This window comes from Saimiri boliviensis, chromosome 11, assembly GCF_048565385.1.
Source record: "Saimiri boliviensis isolate mSaiBol1 chromosome 11, mSaiBol1.pri, whole genome shotgun sequence".
Classification (NCBI taxonomy): domain Eukaryota; kingdom Metazoa; phylum Chordata; class Mammalia; order Primates; family Cebidae; genus Saimiri; species Saimiri boliviensis.
In genome coordinates, this window is record NC_133459.1 from 49,811,520 (window position 1) to 49,834,666 (window position 23,147).

General features: G+C 36.8%; 1 protein-coding gene across 4 annotated transcripts in view; it reads right to left on the reverse strand.

Annotated features, from left to right (window-relative positions):
• The window catches only part of EPS15 (epidermal growth factor receptor pathway substrate 15), a 176,437-nt gene that overhangs the window by 94,462 nt on the left and 58,828 nt on the right, over positions 1–23,147 (reverse strand). For 3 of the 4 annotated variants that reach the window (XM_074380807.1, XM_010349192.3, XM_074380806.1), the window contains 4 exons: positions 21,661–21,720; positions 8,005–8,205; positions 7,063–7,208; positions 5,016–5,172 (listed from right to left, as the gene is read on the reverse strand). In XM_074380807.1, coding sequence (XP_074236908.1) covers positions 5,016–5,172; positions 7,063–7,208; positions 8,005–8,205; positions 21,661–21,720 — 564 coding nt within the window. The remainder of the gene's footprint in view (positions 1–5,015; positions 5,173–7,062; positions 7,209–8,004; positions 8,206–21,660; positions 21,721–23,147) is intronic. The other variant, XM_074380805.1, reaches the window with a different exon arrangement.

Here is a 23,147-nt window from a genome sequence, read left to right on the forward strand (position 1 = left end):
ATTATGACTATAAAATTATGTAATATATGACAAAACACTAAAAATATTAAAGCTCTACCCAGAGATAAGGTATTGCATATTTTACTGTACTACTGACACTGTTAATTAAGAAAATCATACCTAGTGAAATTATATATAATTTTATACTTCATTATATAGTAAGACATTTACATTTCCCTTAAATTCTCTAAAAGCTGTTACACTATACTATGCATCCCATCCCCGCATCCAATCCAAATGTCTTTGTCACTTGATCCTAGACTGTTCAGAACCTTACAGTAAAACAGATGCCAGATTCATAAACTAATTCCTCCACTAAAGTGTAAATTTCTTGGAGAAATGGATGGTGATTTATTTGTATTTATATTATATAAACTGGCTGAGAGTAAACACACAAATTTTTGTTGAATCTCAGAACTATAATAGTGGTTGATTTTATTCAATTCAAGTTATTTTTACTTTTGTTATCTATTATGTCTATTTTATTTAAAGTAAAACCAACTGCTCAGGAATGTTCCATAATAAATGTTAATATCACTGTATATGAAACTGTCTTCATATATGACATCCTATACATATCGTTTTCTTTCAACAATGAAGGTTACAAACAAAGTTGGTCTCTGAATGGTCCTTATATTCAGAAAATCTAGCTGGGTTTATTCTGTGTCCTGCTATTTTACTAACTGTATTATCTTCACCTGTAAAATAGGGAAATAATCTCTGCCTTGCCCACTTTACAAGTTAAATGAAACAATGTAATGTGACATCACTCTACAAACTGTGATATTTTATAAATGTGAGCTATTGTTATAATTAACTCTTCACATTTATATACTCATTTACAATTCACTAAGCACTTTAAATTCAATTGTTAACTCTCAAAACTAATCTGAAAAGTGGGTAGTAGCTAGAGCAGATATTATTAACCCCATTTTACAGCTTAGGAAACAGATTAAATGACTTGCTCAGCTGGGCGCGGTGGCTCACACCTGTAATCCCAGCACTTTGGGAGGCCGAGGTGGGCAGATCACGAGGTCAGGATATCAAGACCATCCTGGCTAACGTGGTGAAATCCCATCTCTACTAAAAATGCAAAATATCAGCCAGGCGTCGTGGCACAAGCCTGTAGTCCCAACTACTTGGGAGGCTGAGACAGGAGAATTGCTTAAACCTGGGAGGTGGAGGTTGCAGTCAGCTGAGACTGTGCCACTGCACTCCAGCCTGGGCAACAGAGCAGGACTCTGTCTCAAAAAACAAAACAAAACAAAATATGATTTGCTCAAAGTTAAACCCAGCCAATGCGTTGTTTAATCAAGAGTCTTCTGATTAAAGTGCTATTTCACGAAATGTCCCCTGTGGCACTTGCATATCAAGATCATTTAGGCAAACTAAATTATTACTATAGAAGTAAATTTGATAAAACAGGTACCTCAATACAATTTGGTAAGTAATTCCTTCTATATTTCTTTATGCCACACTACACTTTTAGTACTGAGCTGTTTTGACTATCAGTACAAAACTCACCTATGAAGGTTTAATTAATACTAATCTCAATTTTATATTACAGCTTGGTAGGAAATATACCTCCTATTTTCTGTGTTCCACTGATACACAAAAACTTATCAATGTTACATTACATTAGAAATTTTAAAGTGAATTTCTGAATGTGGCAATTATTCATTAGTATTCTAATTCTGTCTGAACTTGACCTATGAGCTAGGCCTGGCCAGATAGCTAGACAGGTGAACAAAATGAAAAATTAGTACTTGGTCTCACTTGTATCAGTAAGAGTAACTTACTTCGCGTAAATGCTATGAGAAATTTGCTGTCAGAGGTGCAAATGTACCAAAGAACTTGTGACTTCCACACCTCCTCTGTCACTCTAACTAAAAAAAAGGTGACTCACATTTTATAGTCTTACCAGTAAAAATATCATCAAATAAGAAGACAGAGTGAGACAAATTAGTTTAACCTCAAACAAGTTAGAAAGTGACACCCCAGATGCTGAAAAAAGTTCAGCTCATCATGTATGTAGGATTTGAAGGGTATATGAGGAAAAACATGTAGCTGTCCCCTTCTTTCAAAATGTTTTCTCTCACCCTATCTTGTGCATTACACAAAAATTCCACTTCCGTGACATTAAGTGGATCAGAGAGTCTAGGAAAGGCAGGCTAAAATGCACACAAGGACCAAGTGACATGTGACAAAAGCATACTATTTAGGAATTTTCTCTTTTTTGCTGAATAAAAAACCTCTCATTTCAAAATGTATCTTGTAAACCAAAAACCACAATGCTAAAAAAGGCATAAAATAAAGCTCTAACCTTGAGAGAGAGTAGAGTTAAGAAAGTACAAGAAAGGCGAAAAGCAGAGTGCTGCAGAATGGAAAAAACAGTCCAAACTAGAAAAAACACAGAAAGGAAAGCAACATTCAAAAAAGGATTAGTCAAAGTTGCAAAAAATGCAGTACCAAAAAAAAAAAAAAAAAATCAGATTAAGGAGAAAAAGGTTATTTGAAAGATAAAACATAGCAAGTTTTCATTTTTAAAGTTAAAATTTAGGGTTAATAGAGACAGCAGTGGTAAATTCCCATTTCAATGAATAATACTGATATTTGACATAAATAGACAAAGGAATCTATGCTTTAGTAAATGGACTTCAGACAAATCTACTAAAAACTCTGTATACATCATACAACTTCAAGCATCTACTAACACAGAGATTTCAATGAACAAACATCATTTGTTTCAGAAATTTCTGTAATTTATATTGGTCATACCTGTAATTTATATTGGTAAGCGACTGAATAGGTTATAAAATGAGGAAGGCAGAAAAAAAATAACAACTTGCATAGGTGAAAGAAAGCATGAAGCAACACAGTATTCCATAATTAAGGTACAGTTTTATAGCAAAGAGCAAAATTGCAAATTCAGTAACCTTTATCTTTCTGAGTGGCATCATTTTCAGTTTTCTCCACAACTTAAGGGACCCATGTCATACATCATAAGGAATTTAAAAAATTTACAAAATGCCCTCCCAATAACTCACAATGCAGATAATAAAATATTTATTTTATTACAAATAAGGACAAATAAGTAACTCTCATACCTGGTAGCTATAAATTCCATTTCGTTTACTAAAAAAAAAATCCAATTTTCTTCCTTTTTGGGGGCAGGGGAACAGGGTCTTGCTCTGTTTCCCAGGTTGGAGTATAGTGGCTGGATCTTACTTACCTCACTGTAACCTCAAATTCCTGGGCTCAAGTGATCTTCATGCCTCAGCCTCCCAAGTATCTAGAACTATAGGTGTGCACCATAGCACTTGGCTAATTTTTTTTTTTTTTTGAGATGGAGTTTCGCTTCTTGTTACCCAGGCTGGAGTGCAATGGCGCGATCTCGGCTCACCACAACTTCCGCCTCCTGGGTTCAAGCAATTCTCTTGCCTCAGCCTCTCGAGCAGCTGGGATTACAGGCTTTGACATCATGCCCAGCTAATTTTTGTATTTTTAGTAGAAACGGGGTTTCACCATGTTGACCAGGATGGTCTCAATCTCTTGACCTTGGGATCCACCCGCCTGGGCCTCCCAAAGTGCTGGGACTATAAGTGTGAGCCACCATGCCTGGCCACTTGGCTAATTTTTTTATTTTTGTTTTGTAGAGACAGGGTCTTACTATGTTGCCCAGGCTGGTCTGGAACTCCTGGCCTCAAGTGATCCTCCCAGCCTCAGACTCACAAAATACTGGGATTACAGGTGTGAGCCACTGTGCTTGGTCCCAATTTTGATTTTTATTAAGCTTTTTTTTTTAAGACGGAGTTTCGCTCTTGTTACCCAGGCTGGAGTGCAATGGCGCGATCTCGGCTCACCGCAACCTCCGCCTCCTGGGCTCAGGCAATTCTCCTGCCTCAGCCTCCTGAGTAGCTGGGATTATAGGCACGTGCCACCATGCCCAGCTAATTTTTTGCACTTTTTAGTAGAGACGGGGTTTCACCATGTTGACCAAGATGGTCTCGATCTCTCGACCTCGTGATCCACCCGCCTCAGCCTCCCAAAGTGCTGGGATTACAGGCTTGAGCCACCGCGCCTGGCTTATTAAGCTTTTTAAAATGGTATTTTTAAGAACCATGTGACAAAATTAATGCAAAAACCAAAGTATTCTATTGGTATTTTAAGATTTCTCCTCATACCACACATTTGACAACTTTTATTACTGGATAACAACTCTGAAAAATCACCACAGCCATGTTTACTCTATAGGCCATAAGAGATTTAAAGATACAAAGTATTTATTTTTAAAGCCAAATAGCCATTGCAGTATGCAAGTCCTTTAAAAGGTCTACTAAAGACCAAGATATTGTAAATGCGTCATTCTAGGAAGGCCTTCTAGATGAGGAGAGAAAAATCAAGGCATGACTAAAACAATGAAGTTCTGAAAATTCTCACTGCTGGCCAGAAATCAAAACTAGCAAAAACCCACTTCTAGCTGTTCAAATATGAAGTTCAGCTGTATACTCAGGAATAATAGGTCATCTATGGCAAAAACCACACAGATTTATCTTCAAGATAATGTTTTCCTTGGAGGCTTTTTTGATGTAAAATTGACACCAAGCAATCATCATATCCAAGATTCTGTTTTTAAATCTGTATTATTTTATGTAAGAGTGAATCATCAAATTAAACAATAGTAATTTAATTTTTATAGCTTTCCTTTTATAATCTATTCACAAAACTTAACAAATCCAGGAAAGGAAAAATAAGCCCACATTTTTCCAATTTTAAGACTGGAAAATATAGTTGTCTTATGTTTAATGAACGGGGTAAACAAGCTGCTGGCCAAGGATGTTATACAAGGCACTCCAGCATATTCACAGGCACAAACTAAACTACAAACAGTATAATGTTCTGCTCTTAGCCCAATACATTTTCTCTTCTATTTCATCCAAATCGAATCTGTAATTTGATACAGTATTTGTTCCTTTGAAATACATGCATTCAGGTTTTCTTTAAAGCTTTCTTACCTTCTGTAAACTGATCCTGTCTGATGGTGGAATCATCTCAGGAGTAAGAACGTGAGGAGGATCAATGCCTTTGATTAACTTCTGACTGATTAAGTGAAAAGCCAAGGCAAACTGATCCTTTGAAAGCTTCCCACAGTCCTTTGTATCGCATAATGACCTGCACAAATGAACAAAAGGAACAGTATCTAAGTGCCACAACTGCCAAAAGTCCAGAGAAAAAGTACCGCTATGCAGGCTTTTTAAAAATAATGAGATGAATTTAAAAAGACAGTCACACCAACTTGCAGGTTACTAAAAACTCACTCAGCTATTAGAAGAGGTAGATCAACTAAAATGGTAAAAAGAGAATGTTCACCACGGTGCTCAGCAGGAGTCTCTAATCTGGACTTACACTTTGTGCTTTCTTACCAATTTCCAGAACCACTATACAGCAAAAGTTGTGGTGGGCCAAAGAATCCTAATATTCCTTACTCCCAAAATTTTAACATTTTAACATTAAAAGATATTAAAGATAAAACCTGTCTCAAGAAATTTTAATCACTGGTAGCATTTAAAAGGATTCTAAAACAAGCAAAATTTTCATGTTGGTATGCCTCCTGCAACTCTTGGAGTAGGAGGATATTAGGATCACCAAGTCAAAGCAGAATGAACAGCTGTAAATGGAAATCACATGTAAGGAAAAGGCAGCAATCTGGAAAGCCTTACAAAATCACTTGAAGAGAAACAGCAAAGGTTTTACTCTATTTTATTTTTCTTTAATAAAAAAAAAAAAATTCAGCTTTCTGAAGCCCTGATCTGTTTAATTCATTGAAGGCCAGTAGGGCCTGATAAAAAGATTACATACTTTAAAAGATTATGTGTCACATAGATCTTAAATTCCAGCTTTTCTACTTACTTCTTCTTGTAACCTTGGCTAATTTTTTAAACCTCTCCAAGCCTTAGTTTTCTCATCTATAAAGTGGAAATGATAACACCTATCTTGTGAAATTACTATAAAAATTAAAGACAGGATATATAAAAAGTATGGGCATAATGTCAAGCCCGTGACAGCTGCCATTTTTGAGTATAGTGCCTACCCTAGGCACTCAACTGTGGCAGCTACTACTAGTTATGCATATTTGATCTTTCCCAGTCTTGGGTTTTTATTTCTTTTATGGCAGATCTACTTACCGTCTGCCGCCGTTCTTTTCTAAGTTTCTCTTTACAACTATATGGTTCTACTTCTGAGATTTTCTGTCTCTTGAACACCTGAAGATAACCTCTGGTATCATTAGGTGGATTGGCAGCAGACATACTATAAAGCATTTTCACATACATTATCTCATTTTATGTGAAATTCATTAAAGACACTAGAGTTTGTCTTTTTCAAGGACCAAGTATGTTATTCCTATGTAAAGATATGAAAGTATACACATACACTATAGAATTACACAGGTATGCCTTGAAGACACTGGTTTTTATGTTGTTTAAATTTCAGATATCTGTATCCTCACTGAAAATTTTAAGTTTAATTGATATAAACAGATGCATTTTAACATTCTAATAACAATTAACTGACACAGTTTTTTCTGAGATGGAGTTTCGCTTTTGTTGCCCAGTATGATGGTGTGATCCCGGCTCACTGCAACATCCACCTCCCAGGTTCAAGCAATTTTCCTGAGTCAGCCTTCCGAGTAGCTGGTACTATAGGTGCGTACCAGCCTGGCTAATTTTTTGTACTTTTAGTAGAGACAGGGTTTCACCATGTTGGCCAGGCTGGTCTCAAACTCCTGACCTCAGGTGATCTGCCTGTCTTGGCCTCCCAAAGTACTGGAATTACAGGCATGAGCCATCACGCCCAGCCAATGCTGTCAGTCTTACAAAGCTTCGGGTAACCCATTCTCAAGCTTTTGTCCATTAGCCAGAAGAATTCTTCAGATTCTGATTTTCTCTATAAAAAATTCTGAAACAAAAACCATCCTATTTACAAATAACTAAAAATCAAAATGCAGAAACTGGAATTGACACAAAGCTGTACTTTAAAAAATCAATTTAAATAAAGTCTTACCAAATATGGGCTAGTAAGGTAGAAGGTAAACCTGTTTTCAAGAAGATTTCACGGACCTCCAATCCAGACACGAATCCATCCATATCTTTATCAGTTTTCAGGAAGATTTCATCGTATTTAGCTTTTTCTGCAGGGGATACAACCCACTACAGGAGGGGAAAAAAACAGTATTTCTGCCAAAATGAAACAAACTTTGGAGTGTCACTCTTTCAATTCATTTCAGTATCTGTCACAAATTCTGAACAATTCTACTCTACTAACTCAGAGCAACAATGTATCACTTTCATATGACATCTCAATCAAAATGCTGTGGTGAAGAGTAAATAACAGAAGAAAATACAGGTCAGTTAGGACTTATCTATAGTTGCGCATTTTTACTACTTTTTCTGTTAAGAAATGAGTAAATTCAAACATAGTTAACTCTTGACTTATTAATGCCCACATTAATATAAGTAACTGAAAGTCTGTATAAACAAAATACTCGGATAATTCTCAATCTTTATTTTTTTATAGTTTGACCCAGCAGTGTTAATGACGGGATTTACATATCCTGTCATTATCTTCCTTTACTCAATCTGACAAGAGGCAAGCTGGGAGCAGAAATAAGAGCCTTGGACAACCCAGAATTCGATAACTTGATCCCAAAGAATCAAGAGTTAACCAGGGATTAAACAAAAATAGAAATAATTATTAATTATGCCAGGGCAAACATGCCATGTTAGCATGGAGCATCTTCCATCTTGAACTTTAATTCCAGGTAGATCAAGATAAAGCCAATAAAACATCCATATGACTCAAGGCCAAATGTAGAAGAAATATTCAACCAGATGGTCCTCTAAAATTTTTATTCTTTTAACTGCTCTATCTTTGTCAAATGGTAAACTGTTAAATGCCATGCACGTTGTTAAAAAAAAAAATCCTTTAATACTCATAAATCTATACCTGTCTTAATGGTGCTTTGGTAGGTAAAATGCCTACAGATGGTAAGGAGTGGTAAGATTCCTTGGCTGACGCTGAAGAGGGGATCAACCACACAGAGCCTGATATACTGACCGTTTTTCTCTTAGAAGGTGGCACCAAGGCTGGAGGCAAGGACATTGGCACAGGTTCCTTCTCCAGTGCACAGTATACCAAAAACATGGCCTTCAAAATAAATGAACCAGGGTCATATATATTAAAAGCACTTCACATTCACCCACTGAATTGATTATTGTTCAATGATAAATCAACATCAGCCTGTCTCAAATCCTTTTTTAAGAAACTGGGCTGGGAGGGATGAAAGAGGGAGAAAGGGAATGAAAGAAAAACTAAGCAATTTTTAGGAAGATATCCTTAGTAAAAACTTAGAGATGCACCCTTCAACTAAGTTCTTGCAATGTCAAAGGCAAATAACAATTTGAGAAAACATCTGCAAAGAAAGAAGTACTCTCCCTAATATATAAAGAGCTACTAAAAATTAACAGAACAAAAAGTACAACAGAAAAACGGAAAAGTAATTCGAAGAGATGTTTTACAGACAAGTAAATACCTTAAATGATCCATTCTTTAACATACAAAAATATGCTCAATTTCACTCAGAAGAAAACCGTAAGTTAAAACTATACTGAAATACCATTTTTCACCTAATTGGCAAAAACTCAAATTTCATAATACACTTTGTTAGCTAAACTGTGAGGAAACTCTCTTACACTGCCAGTGGGAGCTGAAGGGTACCAGACCATGCTACTCCACAACATTCCACTTTCGTATTAGGATTATTTTGAACTGAAAGCAACTGAGAAGTAGTAGCATCAAAGAAAGCTCTCTGCCCTCCCTCTATATGCCTAAAAGCAGGACATAAATTTACAAAGGTGTCCATCTTGCCCTCTCTACAAAGGAAGGATAACAGTTGCTGCCCAAAATGACTTCAGACCCTTATCAGCCTAGAGGTGATACCAGAAGAATTACACAACAAGCTACACGCTGGTGGGAACGTAAATTCGTTCAGCCACTGTAGAAAACAGTTTGGTGATTTCTCAAAGAACTCAAAGCAGAATTATCAATGACTCAGCAATCCTATTAGTGAATATATACCCAAAGGAATATAAACTGTTTATCAAAAAGACATATGCACACATATGTTTATCACAACACTATTCACAATAGCAAAGACATGGAATCAACCTAAATGCCCATCAATGGTAGACTGGATTTTTAAAATGTGGTACATATACACCATGGAATACTACACAGCTATGAAAAACAACAAGATCATGTCCTTTGCAGCAAAATGGACAGAGCTGGAGGCCATTACCCCAAGCAAATTAACACAGAAACAGAAAACCAAATACCGTATGTACTTGCTTCTAAGTGGGAGCTAAACACTGACTAAATGTGGTCACAAAGAAGGGAACAACAGACACTGGGGCCATTGTGAGGGTGGAGGGAGGAAAAAGATAAAAAAAACTACCTATTATTAACTAAGTGACAAAATAATCTGTATACCAAACCCCTGTGACATGCAATTTACCTACATGACAAACCTGTACATGTACCCCTAAACCTAAAATAAGAGTTTAAAAAAATTTATTGTTCTTTGTTAAAGGTGCTATATAAGGCTAAGTTCATTTTCTTTTTTTTTTTTTTTTTCAGTAAAAAAAGAGTTTAATTAATTCAAGGCTGGCCACACCACACAGAAGACAGAGTTATTACTGAAATCAATGTCCTCCAGAATTTAGGGGTTAGGGTTTTTCAGATAGTATCAGAGAAGTGGGAGGGGTGGCTAGGCAATATATGCTTGCTGCTGACTGGCTGAGGGTGCAATCATGGGGGTATGGGAAGTGGTCCTCTTGTGCGTTGCATGGCTTCTGGGTGCGACCACAAGAGTGAGTGCATGAGCAAGCCACAGTTGTCAGACATGCCAAAAACTCCAACTGTAAGGCTACTTGTCTTGATTTCAGGGTGTAGAAAAGGCATAAAGGAGGCTCCACTGAAGGTTCAGTAGGAAAATTACATGGCCTCGTTGTGAGTGTCTGGCCCGTGGCTGGATGTCAGCAGCTTCTCTTTTTCTCTTTCTCAATGGATCACTTGAGAGATGGCCAAAGAGTTATTCCTAACAGCTCGAAGTTTGAAGAGGAGAGGATGTATGCTAGTATTTTTGGGCTACAGCTAGCTGTGGTGGTGGGAGAATTGGGCACAACATGGGACATGAGGCTCCCAACTGCCGTCCTGCAGGAGCCAAGGCACTCCTGGGCAGCTCCAAGGACGGAAAGGCGGGAAAGGCCACACTGGGGGGCTGTATTTTAGTCCGTTTTGTATTGCTATAAATAAATACGTAAGGCTAGGTAATTTATAAAGAAAACAAGCTTAACTGGCTTACAGTTCTGCAGGGTTCACCAAGCATGGCTCCAGCATCTGCCTCTGGTAAGGCCTCAGGAGCATCCAATCATGGCAGAAGGCAAAGAAGGTGCATACATGTTACTTGGCGAGAGCAGGAGCAAGAGCAAGCCCGAGTTGTAAGTCACCTATTTGACAGTTACTCTTTTCCTGAGTTTCTCCATGTATATATTAAATATACAAGTCGATAAACTTCTGTTTTTCTCTTTATCTTTTGTTACAGGGTTCTCAGATAAGAATTTAAAAGGGGATAGGAAAAAGTTATTTTTCTTCCTCTTATGTGCTTGAATAAGTACCACTCCTATGAAGGGCAAACTGGTAACATCTACCAAATTGCAAAAGTATTTCCCCTTTGGCTCTGCAACCCCATATCTAGGAATCTATCCATATTAAATACTGTACAAAAAATATTATTAATTGCAGCCTTGTATCAGCACCCAAATGCCCATCTACAAAAGCTGGTTTACAAAATTATGGTATACTCTACACTGGGAAGTTAAGGTAAAAAAAAATTGTTTTAAAAAATGGTATATTCATATAACAAAATACTATAAAGCATTAAAAAATCATTTTAAAAAACCACTTTGTCTTAACTGTGGTGATGCCTTCAGGCACACAATTGCCAAAACTCATCAAATTATATACTTAAATTGGATGCAGTTTGTTGTGTGGTCTTGAATAATGCTAACCAGGAAAAAAAGAATCATGGAGTTCTCATAGTGAAAAGGTATCCAAGATAAACTGTTAACTATGAAAAAGCATAGTGTTGAACAGTGTGTTTAGTGGGTTATCTTTTGTGGTAAGGAGGAAATAATTAGTTGTATTTGTTTACATTTACATTAAGAAATTCTAAGATAGGCCAGGCGGGTGGCTCATGCTTATAATTCTAGCACTTTGGGAAGTCCAAGGTGGGTGGATCACCTGAGGTCAGGAGTTTGAAACCAGTCTGGCCAACATGGTGAAACCCCATCTCTACTAAAAATACAAAAAAATTAGCCAGGCATGGTGGCAGGCACCTGTAATCCCAGCTACTTGGGAGGCTGAGTCAGGAGAATTGCTTGAACCCGGGAGATAGAGGCTGCAGTGAGCCAAATTGCACCACTGCACTCAAGCCTGGGCAACAGAGCCAGACTCCATCTCAAAAAAGAAAAAAAGAAATTCTCAAATAAATAACAAATTAAGAAAACTGGTCCTAGAGTAGGGATAAATGGAGCAATTGAGAGCAGGGGTAGAACTGAGATTTTTTTCACTGAGCATCTTTTCATATTGATTCTTGAACCATGATATGCATCACCTATTTTAAAATATTTTAATTAAATACATAAAGTGCTGGCACAAAATTGGAAAAATCTGCATATAGACTGTCTTACAACATATCCTCTTCATTTTAAAGCATTCAAGCTACCTTCAAGAATTCCAGAACATGAAAGTTTTCGACAACTATCTCTGAGCATATGACATTACTCAAAGTAACCTGGAACCTCCGATTCTAACAACCATAAGAAGAAAGCTTGCATGTTTCTTACATTTTTCTTTTTTTCTTTTTTTTTTTTTTTTTTTTGGTTGGTTTTTTGCCCAGTGCAGTGGTGCAATCTTGATTCACTGTAACCTCTGTCTCCTGGGCTCAAGCCTTCCTCCCACTTCAGCCTCCCAAGTAGCTGGGTCTACAGGCACACGCCACCATACCCAGCTAATTTTTTTTCTTTAGGAGACAAGGATTAGCCATGTTGCCCAGGCTGGTCTCCAACTTCTCAGCTCAAGAGACCTACCCACCATAGCCTCCCCAAATGCTGGGATTACAGGTGTGAGCCACTGTGCCCAGCCTCTTCTTAATTTTTCTTTCCAGTGAAAATAACACTTCCCCAAGAGGAAACTTGCTTATAATTATATATTAAGTTTTGTGGGGTTTTCACATATGTTTATATATTCATTTAATTTGTTTGTTTTATTTATTAATTTATTGACAAGGGCTCACTACCTCACTCACTCCGATGCCCAGCCTGGAGTACAGTGGCGAGATCACAGTTTGCTGAAGCCTCGACCTCCTAGACTCAAGTGATTCTCTCACCTCAGCTTCCCAAGTAGCTGTGACTACATGCATACATCACCATGCCTGGCTAACATTTTTAAGTTTTGCAGAGATGGGGGTCTCACCATGTTGCTCAGGTTGGTATCAAACTTCTGGGCTCAAGTGAGCCACCACGCCCAGCCTCTCAAATCAGTATTTATTGAGCACTCAATGCAACAATACCAATCACTGATTTCCAGGATTACTAACATCATTTTACAAATGAAAACACTAAGCCTGAGATACTAAGTAACTTGCCCAGTATAATATTTTTTTGAACTCTTTTTTGACCTTATATGAAACTCAAGAACAATATTTTTAAGAAGTGATACAGTGGGTTCAAATCTTCTGGCTACAAAGCTCTTGTTTTTTCCAAAGTCGATCAGCTTTATTAGCAGCACGTATGTAATCTTACAATGCCATGCTTTCCCTCACGACTGATAAAACTAAACCTTAACCCACTGGTACCCAATTTTTAGCAGGTATCAGAATTACTTGGACAGCTTGATAAAGCACAGATTTCTGGACCCTGCACTCAGAATTATGTAACCAGTAAGGCTGGGGTTGGGCCTGAGAATTTGCATTTTTAACAAGTTCCCAAGTGATGCTGATGCTGTTTGTCCAGAAAGCACACTTAACCAAGAATTCTCCTCTCCCTTTCCACTAGGCAACCTGGAAAAATTCAATTTCAGTTTTAGAGACACACAAACTTTCTATTTCCAAAAGCCTGAAACTCCAGAAATAAAGCAATCTGGCTAACACACACTTCTAGCCAAGTTCACAATATATGTACTGTGAAATTATTAGAATGACACTGAGCTAAGAGAAGTGACTAGTGTACACATTAACAGTCAGCACTTCTCTTGCTGCAGATGGGAGTCATTTTCTGAAAAAGTGGACACTAGAAGCAAAAAAGCAATGTTAGCCATCTGCTGCCAATAGACAACACATCTTTATGAAAGTTAAAAATATACACTATTAATTTCATGTTACCCTGAAAATGGTTTCCCTAGCAAAACTAAAGCCAAAAATTATATTGCCAGATAAAAGAGCAAAAGTGAACAGAATACTTTTAATACTGCTGGACTGTGATTTTGTCTTCCTATTATATTTTACTTATTCTTATTAAAAGTATGACACTGAAACAAATGCAGCATATTCACACACATACTGAAAAAATCTGGCAAGTAACTAGCTGTCAAACTGAAACATACTACCAAGTGCATTTACACAGAAATAGACATTTAAGGAAGAAGCATTTAGAATGTCTTTTTGATTATTTCAAAGTATCAAAAATTTTATTAATAAAAATAATAAAAGAATCAAATTCCTGAGTCAGCAGGGAAAGGGGGGATTTAACTTTACTGTTGTAATCAGTTCCTAACAGCTGCCCATTTTCTCTGCTATTTTTTTCATTCTCTATGCTTTTAGGTAGTATTTCTCAAATTTTAGTCACCGTAAGAATCACCTGGAGGGCTTTTAATTCTTGGGCAAAGCCCAAGACTTTTGTGAAACCTATCTCAGGCGTGCATAATCTCAGCTACTCCAGAGGCTGAGGCAGAATTGTTTGAACCTGGGAGGTAAACTTTGCAGTGAGCCTCTGCACTCCAGTTTGGGTGACAGAGTGAGACTTTGTTTCCAAAAAAAAAAAAAAAGAAATATAAAAGTGAAAAAAAAGCTCATTTTTACAACCCAACAGAAGCAGAAGTTATGTAAAAAGTTAATTTTAATACAATGTGATACATGCTAATACACAAGAACAGCTCCTCTATAAATCTTTAAGTGCCAAAAACTCTTCACATAATGAAGACCCAAACAAATGTTACTGATAAAAGCTTAGACCACTTTCAGTCTAAGAACTTACCAGACAGAAAAATTTACAGCTTAGTAAGAATATAAAAACCAATAGATATGCAGAAAGATGGCAAAGTAAAAAGGGCATGAGTCTATACTTTCAAAGAATAGAGTAGGAAAAGGGGAAAAAGTAACTTTACAATGGTGAAATCTGACAAACACTAACTTAAATAAGTGATGAAGGTTAACATCAACAGTGATGTCATATAGATATCATATGCCCCCAATATAATGTGATGACAAAGGCATTATGTCCTCCATATTATTCTTTGCAAAAACTCGTTTGTCCATCTAATAATGAGAATAGGATCAGACACACGTAAATTGGGAGACATTCTACAAATATTTGGCCAGTATTCCTCAAAAATGTCAAGGTCATAAAAAGCAAGGCAAGACTGACAAACTCATATACCAGAGAGACTGAAAAACATGACAACTAAAATGCGACATAATACCTAGATGAGATCCTGTGACAGAAAGAAAAAACTGGTGAAACCCAAACAAAGTCTGAAGTTAATAATGCACCAAAATTGTTTTTCAGTTTTGACAGATGTACGATGGTAATGCAGTATGTTAATAAGGGAAAACAGTGAAGGGCAATGGAAAACTGTACTCTCTGCAACTTTTCTACAAATCTAAAATCACTCCAAAATTTCAAGTTCATTAGAAAAAAAAAGAGCATGACTCTAGAAGGCTCAGGTTACCCTGGGTTGTAAGCCAGTAACTGCTGTGTTTAGAGAAGCTAAATTAGAGGATCTTGTCAAACTCTAAATATCTATGAAAAAGCATGAGCATAGGCTCATTCACCAAATAATAGATTACTAGATTTACAGGCCTTCTCTTTACATTTAAAAGCAGTAGTTTCAGCCCTAATAAAACAAAGAACTATTTCACAGAATAGGACACTTGTAGAACTTACCCCACCAAGACAATAAACTTTAACATAATTATCAGTCACTTCCCTTGGTTCACTGGCAATAGCACAATTTTAGATACATTTCTAGTTTTCAAATCATAACAGAAAAATTTGGCCCTTTGGTTGGGCACAGTGGCTCACACCTAGTAATCCCAGCACTTTGGGAGGCCAAGGTGGGCGGATCACCTGAGGTCTGGAGTTCGAGGCCAGCCTGGCCAATATGGTGAAACCCCATCTCTACAAAAAATACAAAAATTAGCCTGCATGGTGGTGGGTGCCTGTAATCTCAGCTACTCAGGAGGCTGAGGCACAAGAATAGCTTGAACCTGGGAGGTGGAGGTTGCAGTGAGCCAAAATTACACCACCATACTCCAGCCTTGGTGACAGAGAGTCTCCAAATAAAAAAAAAGAAAAAGAAAAATTTGCCCCTTTTACAAAATGTCCCCTTAATGCTCCATCAGAGACTTTCTATGAAGCCAAATGGGCCAGAAGTTAAACTCAAGGAAATATATTTCCAATATCCTTACAATCTAGTCAGATAATTCATCAATGAGTAAACAGAATACTGATACATAATCACAGATATTTTTAAAAATCCAGATTCAAGGGAGTAGATATAATTTTTAAAATCTACTTTATGTTTTTTATGTACATATACATATACATTATACATTCCACATACACAAAACTCTCTGAGGTCATTTTAGTTGTGGTTAGAATATGCATGGCCACTCTAAGGCCTAACTTTTACAAATTTACTTTAAAAAAAAACAAAAACAAAAACCTCAAAGATATTCTACATTCTGGATTTTAAATTAAACTACTGGGTTTCTGAGAATATGAACTAGCATTTACATTTGAAAAGAAACAAGGGCCATTCATTAAAGGTTCACATGGCAACAGAAGTTATACAGGTTAGAATCTCTAACTTCATTTATCCTAATTAAAAAGATAAACCAACCAAAAATCCCAATTATGCTGTCAAAAAAAAAAACAACTAATTAAGAATTTTAAAAATACATCTAAACATAAAGACTCAAGTTCATTCAAATTTTGGTTAATTACTGAAATAACTTACTCTTAAAAAAACTATACTGAAATTTTTATTTCTTCCCATTGAAAAAAAATAAAAGCTTTGTATTTCTTCCCATTCAAAAAAATAAAAGCAGACGCGGGGGCTTTAAGACAAACAAATAAAAAACATTTAATCCAAGGGGAAATGGGCAAGAATTTTCTTGAACAAAAAGACTCCTATGTTCAATTAAGTTTTTACTATTTAGTAAAATAAGATCTAAACTTGTATTATATTTCAACAAACCCAAATCCTGGCAGTGTAAACTGCCACAGGCCAAATAGACTGAACATATAAATAAGCATATCATCTTTATATTTTATTATTTAGGAGGATAATTTTTTTTTTTTTTTTTTTTTTTTGAGACGGAGTTTCACCCTTGTTACCCAGGCTGGAGTGCAATGGCGCGATCTCAGCTCACCGCAACCTCCGCCTCCTGGGCTCAGGCAATTCTCCTGCCTCAGCCTCCTGAGTAGCTGGGATTACAGGCACATGCCACCATGCCCAGCTAATTTTTTGCACTTTTAGTAGAGACGGGGTTTCACCATGTTGACCAGGATGGTCTCGATCTCTCGACCTCGTGATCCACCCGCCTCAGCCTCCCAAAGTGCTGGGATTACAGGCTTGAGCCACCGCGCCCGGCTAGGAGGATAATTTTAAATGTTCAGATCTTAGCTATTCCACTACTGCCAAAGTATTTTTTAAATTACTTCAATTTCTGAGGAAGAATGATACCAACTCTTAAAATTCAGTTTTGTAAAATATTGATTCTTGTAAATAAATAAAAACAAATCAATGACTTGCAGTTGTGGATACACTGACTATCTTGCAGTTTTTTGGTTTTTTTTTTTTCTGAGATAAAGTCTCGCTCTTGTCCCCCAGGCTGGAATACAATGGCATGATCTCGGCTCACTGCAAGCTCTGCCTCCCGGGTTCAAGATATTCTCCTTCCTGCCTCAGCCTCCTGAGAACCTAGGATTACAGGTGCCTGGCATCACACCTGGCTAATTTTTGCATTTTTAGTAGATACAGTTTCAGCATGTTGGCCAGGCTGGTCTTGAACTCCTGACCTCAGATGATCTGCCCACCTTGGTCTCCCAAAGTGCTGGGATTACTGGCATGAGCCACCACTCTTGGCCAGTAATTGTAACTTTAAAAAACAGTACAGATTATGTTGCCCTATTTATTAAAATAAAAGGTTAAAAAAAGATTTATCAGACAAATTCTAACTGAAAGAATATTAGTTATTAATATTTAACAAAACTGGAAGAAAAATGCCAAAATCAAAAGAACTAAATTAACTCAGCAAAAATCTAGAATTTGAGTCCCCAGAAATGTTCTAAGATCTTCTGGAATTAGGACGTAAGGGGGAAAGAAAAGAAGTAAAAACAATCTGAAGGTTTCATTTTGCTAGAGTAAGGGTTGAAAATCTTGTTTTTCATATAGGAGAAATAAGTACAAGTACAGGAAAAGGGGCACAGGATGAGAATCCCTTATCCAAAACGCTTGGGACCAGAAGTGTTTGAGATTTTCAGATTTTGGAATATTTTTTTTTTTTCCAGATTTTAGAATATAATCCTATCTTGGGGACAGAACCCAAGTCTAAACATAAAATTCATTTACATTTCATATAAACTTTATACACATAACCTAAGATAATTTCAGACAAGCTTTTAAATAATTTTGGGCATGAAACAAAAGTCTTGACTGCAACCTATCACATGAGGCCAGGAGTGGAATTTTCCACTTGTGGGTCATGTCAATACTCAAAGTTTCATATTTTAGAGTATTTCAAATTTTGGATTTTCAGATTAGGGATGCTCAACCTGTATTAACTATTAATGAAACATGACATTATAATAAAATTTCTACATTAACTGGGAGATGGAGTAAAGGACTTTAATCATAACTTGATAATAAGAGACAATAAGAAACAGAGAAAATAATAATGTAAAATAAATAGGTAAGGAAGGGAAAATCAAATCAATATAAGTGCTATTATTATCCAATTAGTTAAAGCATTAAAATGTGGAAATGTGCCATTTTCAACAGACATACACAACAAGCACAAGAAATACCAGGTAATTCAAACAAAGAGGGAACAGGAGAAACTGTATTTAAAACCACATAAGCCAGAGTTTAAAGCTAGAAAAAAATTCTGAAGAATATGCATAAGGAAGAAAGCAAATGTGGCAAAACGGTTAACAACTAAATGTAGGAGAAGATAAAGGGGTGTCTACTATTTAAAACAAAATTCAAAGTAGTAATTTCCTACAAAAGTATTTACTATTCAAAAATTATTCTTTTAATAAAAGTTTTCATTAAAAAAAAAAAAGGTCACTTGCCTGGGAAAAGGCTCCAGGTATTTAAGATAAACTGTGTTTATTCATTTACCTTAGTATATATTACTGTTTATCAAATGATGACACTATTATTTTCCATCTTTGTCTTAGGGCAGGAGAGGTGGCTCATGCCTGTAATGTCAACACTTGGGAAGCCAAGGCGGGCGGATCACTTAATGTCAGGAGTTTGAGACCACGCTGGCAAACATGGTGAAACCCTGTCTCTACTAAAAATACAAAAATTAGCCAGGGGTGGTGTCATGCCTGTAATCCCAGCTCCTCGGGAGGCTGAGTAGAAGAATCACTTGAACCCAGGAGGTGGAGGTTGCAGTGAGCCAAGATCCTGCCACTGCTCCAGCCTGGGCAACAGAGTGAAAATCTGTCTTAAAAAAAACAAAAATTTGTCTTTATGACACACAAAAAAATCCCTCATTACTTCTTACCACTGCAAATATTTTGCACCAATATTCTTACCACAAAAATCATTTATGAAAAGTTTACGTGTAGAGTTTGATGATGTTTCAAAGTATATTATCACCGAAATCCCCTCCAAATGGCCCCATTCCCAAAAGCATCCCACAAACAATGGCTCAATCCCTGAAATATAGCTGAGATAACTTGTATCACTACTGTGATAAAAAGAACCTTTACCACTTCCCAACTGTTACCCAAATTAAAATTAAAAAGACTAGGGACCCATGACCATCAATTCAAGTCACTCTTAAGTTTCTGTTTTTGCATTTTTAAAATGTGATCATGTGTATTCTGCCTGTTTCATTTGGCTCTTGAAGGAAATGAGGAAAATTTATGGAAGGGCTAAAAACAAAAAACAAATAAGGACAAAGACTAAATAATCAATACATTTGAGGCTGGGTGTGGTGGCTCATGCCTGTAATCCCAGCACTTTGATAGGCCAAGGCAGGTAGGTGAATCACCTGAGGTCAGGAGCTCAAGACCAGCCTGGCCAACATGTTGAAACCCCAGATCTACTAAAAATACAAAAATTAGCCAGGCATAGTGGTGCATGTCTGTAATTCCAGCTACTCAGGAGGCTGAAGTGGAAGAATCACATGAACCTAGGAGGCAGAGGTTGCAGTGAGTCAAGATCACACCACTGCACCCCAGCCTGGGCAATAGACCAATACTCCATCTCAAAAATAAAAATAATAAAATAAAATAAAATTTGATATAATGGAGTTATAAAACTCTAATATCCTCCAAATAGAAATACTGACATATCCATGGAATATATGTAAAAATAGGTCATAAACTTGCCAACAAATAACGTCTTAGCTAATTTTTTTAAATTAGACATTTTACAGACTACATTTTTCTCGTTATAATCCAATCAAGTTAAAAGTATATATCAAAGTAACAAAAAACAACCAAACTTGGCCATTTTGAAATTATTCCTAACCAGATGATAAAAGAAAACTAAAAAATCTCAAAAGTTTTATAATGGAGAAAAACTTTCAACCAAAACCAGTATCTACGGAATCCCACTAAACAGGTATTCAAGGAAGATAATGAGTACTGAAGAAATGTAATACTCATCTTCAAGAAATTTTGTTTTTTGAGACAGAGTCTCACTCTATCGCCCAGGCTGGAGTGCAGTGACACAATCTCAGCTCACTGCAATCTCTGCCACCTGGGTTCAAGAAATTCTCCTGCCTCAGCCTCCCACGTAGCTGAGATTACAGGCACCTGCCACTGTCCCCAGCTGATTTTTTGTATTTTTAGTAGAGATGGGGTTTCACCATCTTGGCCAGGCTGGTCTTGGACTTCTGACCTCACGATCCACCTGCCTCGGGCCCCCAAAGTGCTGGGATTACAGGTGTGAGCCACCATGCCCAGCCTATCTTCAAGCAATTTAAAATAAAAAGAGTAAGAAACTACAACAGGGAATTAAAAGTTAAAAATCATTAAATAAAAAGTAAACACATAATAGAAAGGATAAGTAAGTTCAAAAGATGGTTCTTCAAACAGACCAATAAACTAGACAAAATAAGATTAAGCAAAAAAAAAGTTGGAGTATTCCCAAGATTTGGAATGAGTAAAGAGAACCACCACGAAAGAATACCGCAAATTTGTTGCAACAAGTTTGAAAGTAAAAGAAATGAACAATTCCTTACCAAAATACAAAGAGAGAAAATTTTAGAGTGAAAGAGGAATTAGAAATTGACCACTGATGAATTCACAGCAAAGTTTTATCAAACCTTTAAGGAAGAGGTGAATACAATCCAATTTGGAATTAACTATTCAATTACTAAGATGACATGTGTTCAGATAAGATCTCAACACTTTTCTGCCTTCATAATTTGGGGGATACATTTGAAGCAAAATTATTCCATAACAGAAGCAGGTACTAAGATACCTGAGATACATGGTCAGGTTATGATACAAAAGATACTATCTTTACAGTAATTATACAAAGTATATATTCCTATGTACCTTAAAGCCAAAGAAAATGAAGATAGCAAAACACATTTTCTGTTATCAATTTGTTTAGAAAATATTTATTGACTGTCTATAAATTTTAGATAAGAATGTTCAAGCAGCTGGGCATGGTGGTTCATGCCTGTAATCCCAGCACTTTGGGAGGCTGAGGCAGGTGCATCACTTTGGTCAAGTGTTCGAGACCAGCCTGGCCAACATGGCAAAACCCCATTCCTTCAAAAAATACTAAAATTAGCCAGGTGTGGTGGCACACACCTGTAATCCCAGCTACTTGGAAGGCTAAGGCACAAGAATCACTTGAACCTGGGAGGCAGAGGTTGCAGTGAGCAAGGATAGTGCCACTGTACTCCAGCCTGGGTGACAGAGTAAGACCCTGTCTCAAAAAAAAAAAAAAAAGTTCATCCAATAATCTGATGGGGATATAGTTTTCCTCTAAGGATGAACTAAAAGAGGAAATTTGCACATGAGAAAATCATTAAGATAGTAAAGATTTTAAGTGCATTAGATTACTTACAACTGCAAACTCATCTCTGTCAAGCATTCCATCATGGTCAATATCACTCAATTCCCAAACCTGAAAAAGGGAAGAATTGAAAAAAATTAATTTTCTTTCAGTTCATGTGGTACTTGAGGGCAGGAAAAGAAAGTATACTACCGAAGCATGGTGGCTCATGCCCATATGGCCTCCCAGCACTTTGGGAGGCCAAGGCAGGAGGATTACTTGAGCCTAGGAGTTTGAGAATAGCCTGGGAAACGAGATTCCATCTCTATAAAAGATAAAAATTAAAAATTAGCTGGGCATTGTGGTGTCTACCTGTAATCCAAGTTACTCAGGAGGCTGAGATGGGAGAATCCCTTAAGCCCAGGAGATCAAGGCTGCAGTGAACTATTACATACCACTGCACTCCAGCCTGGGCAACAGAGGAATGTTAAAAGTGTAGATAAGAAAGTATCTGGTTATAATTACCTTGAAAGGAGTTTGGACTTTATTCTAAATGCAATGGAAAACTACTAACAGGTTAGGTTTAAGTAATAAAATAACAGTGTATTTATAGTTTAGAAATGTCACACTGATCACACAGGGAGAAATAATTTGTTGCAAACAATACTAAGAAATGGCATTTAAATCAGTATTTATTGAGCACCTAAAATCTATATAACATTGATCCAGTAGTAGTACTAGTACTGGTAGTATGGTGGTTGTCATTGTCATCATCATCATCATCATAACAGCTAGCATTCAAAGAGTATGCAGCAATCACGGTAATAAGTTAAGACTTAACATACATTATCACATTCGATCCCTACAATTCTGTAAGCTGGAAATTATGCCCCTTTTAAAGATTAGAAAACTGAGCCACGGTTTTCTAACGACTTGCCCAAGGTCACACAGCTCAGAAGTGGTACAGCCAGGATTTGACCCTATGTAATCTGCTGAAGCAGGGAATTAAAGGGCAAGAGGTTTAAAGAGGGTAGATAAGGTTTGAAATATGAAGAAGGTTATGGAGAAATCACTATGGAAACAGCACAAGTGTGACTGGCAGGATGGAGACACCCAGCTGAAGCTGGTGATGATAAATTTACAATGACACCAATCTTACTACACCTGCTCAGTAGTCCACATGCACCATAGAGAAGGCAGATAATTTACTTCACACTTTTTCCAATCAGAGAGAATAACAACACGGCAAAGGGAGCTAAGGATAGACACAAAACTGTAGACCAAAAGATAGGGGAATAAAGTTTTACTTTCACAGAAGGAAAAGAATTATGGCAATGGATAGTGAGGATAGTTGCGTAATAATGTAAATGTAGTTAATACCACTGAACTGTACACCTAAAATTGGTTAAGATGTTAAATTTCATGGTATCTATATTTATCACAGTAGAAAAATTGAAAAAAAGAGGCAAAGTAAAGAAGCCAGATTTAAAGATCTTAGTAAAACTAGTCAAAGAATTAAAGTCTTGCAATTTTCTGGAAAAGGGCTCTATAAAGAGAGG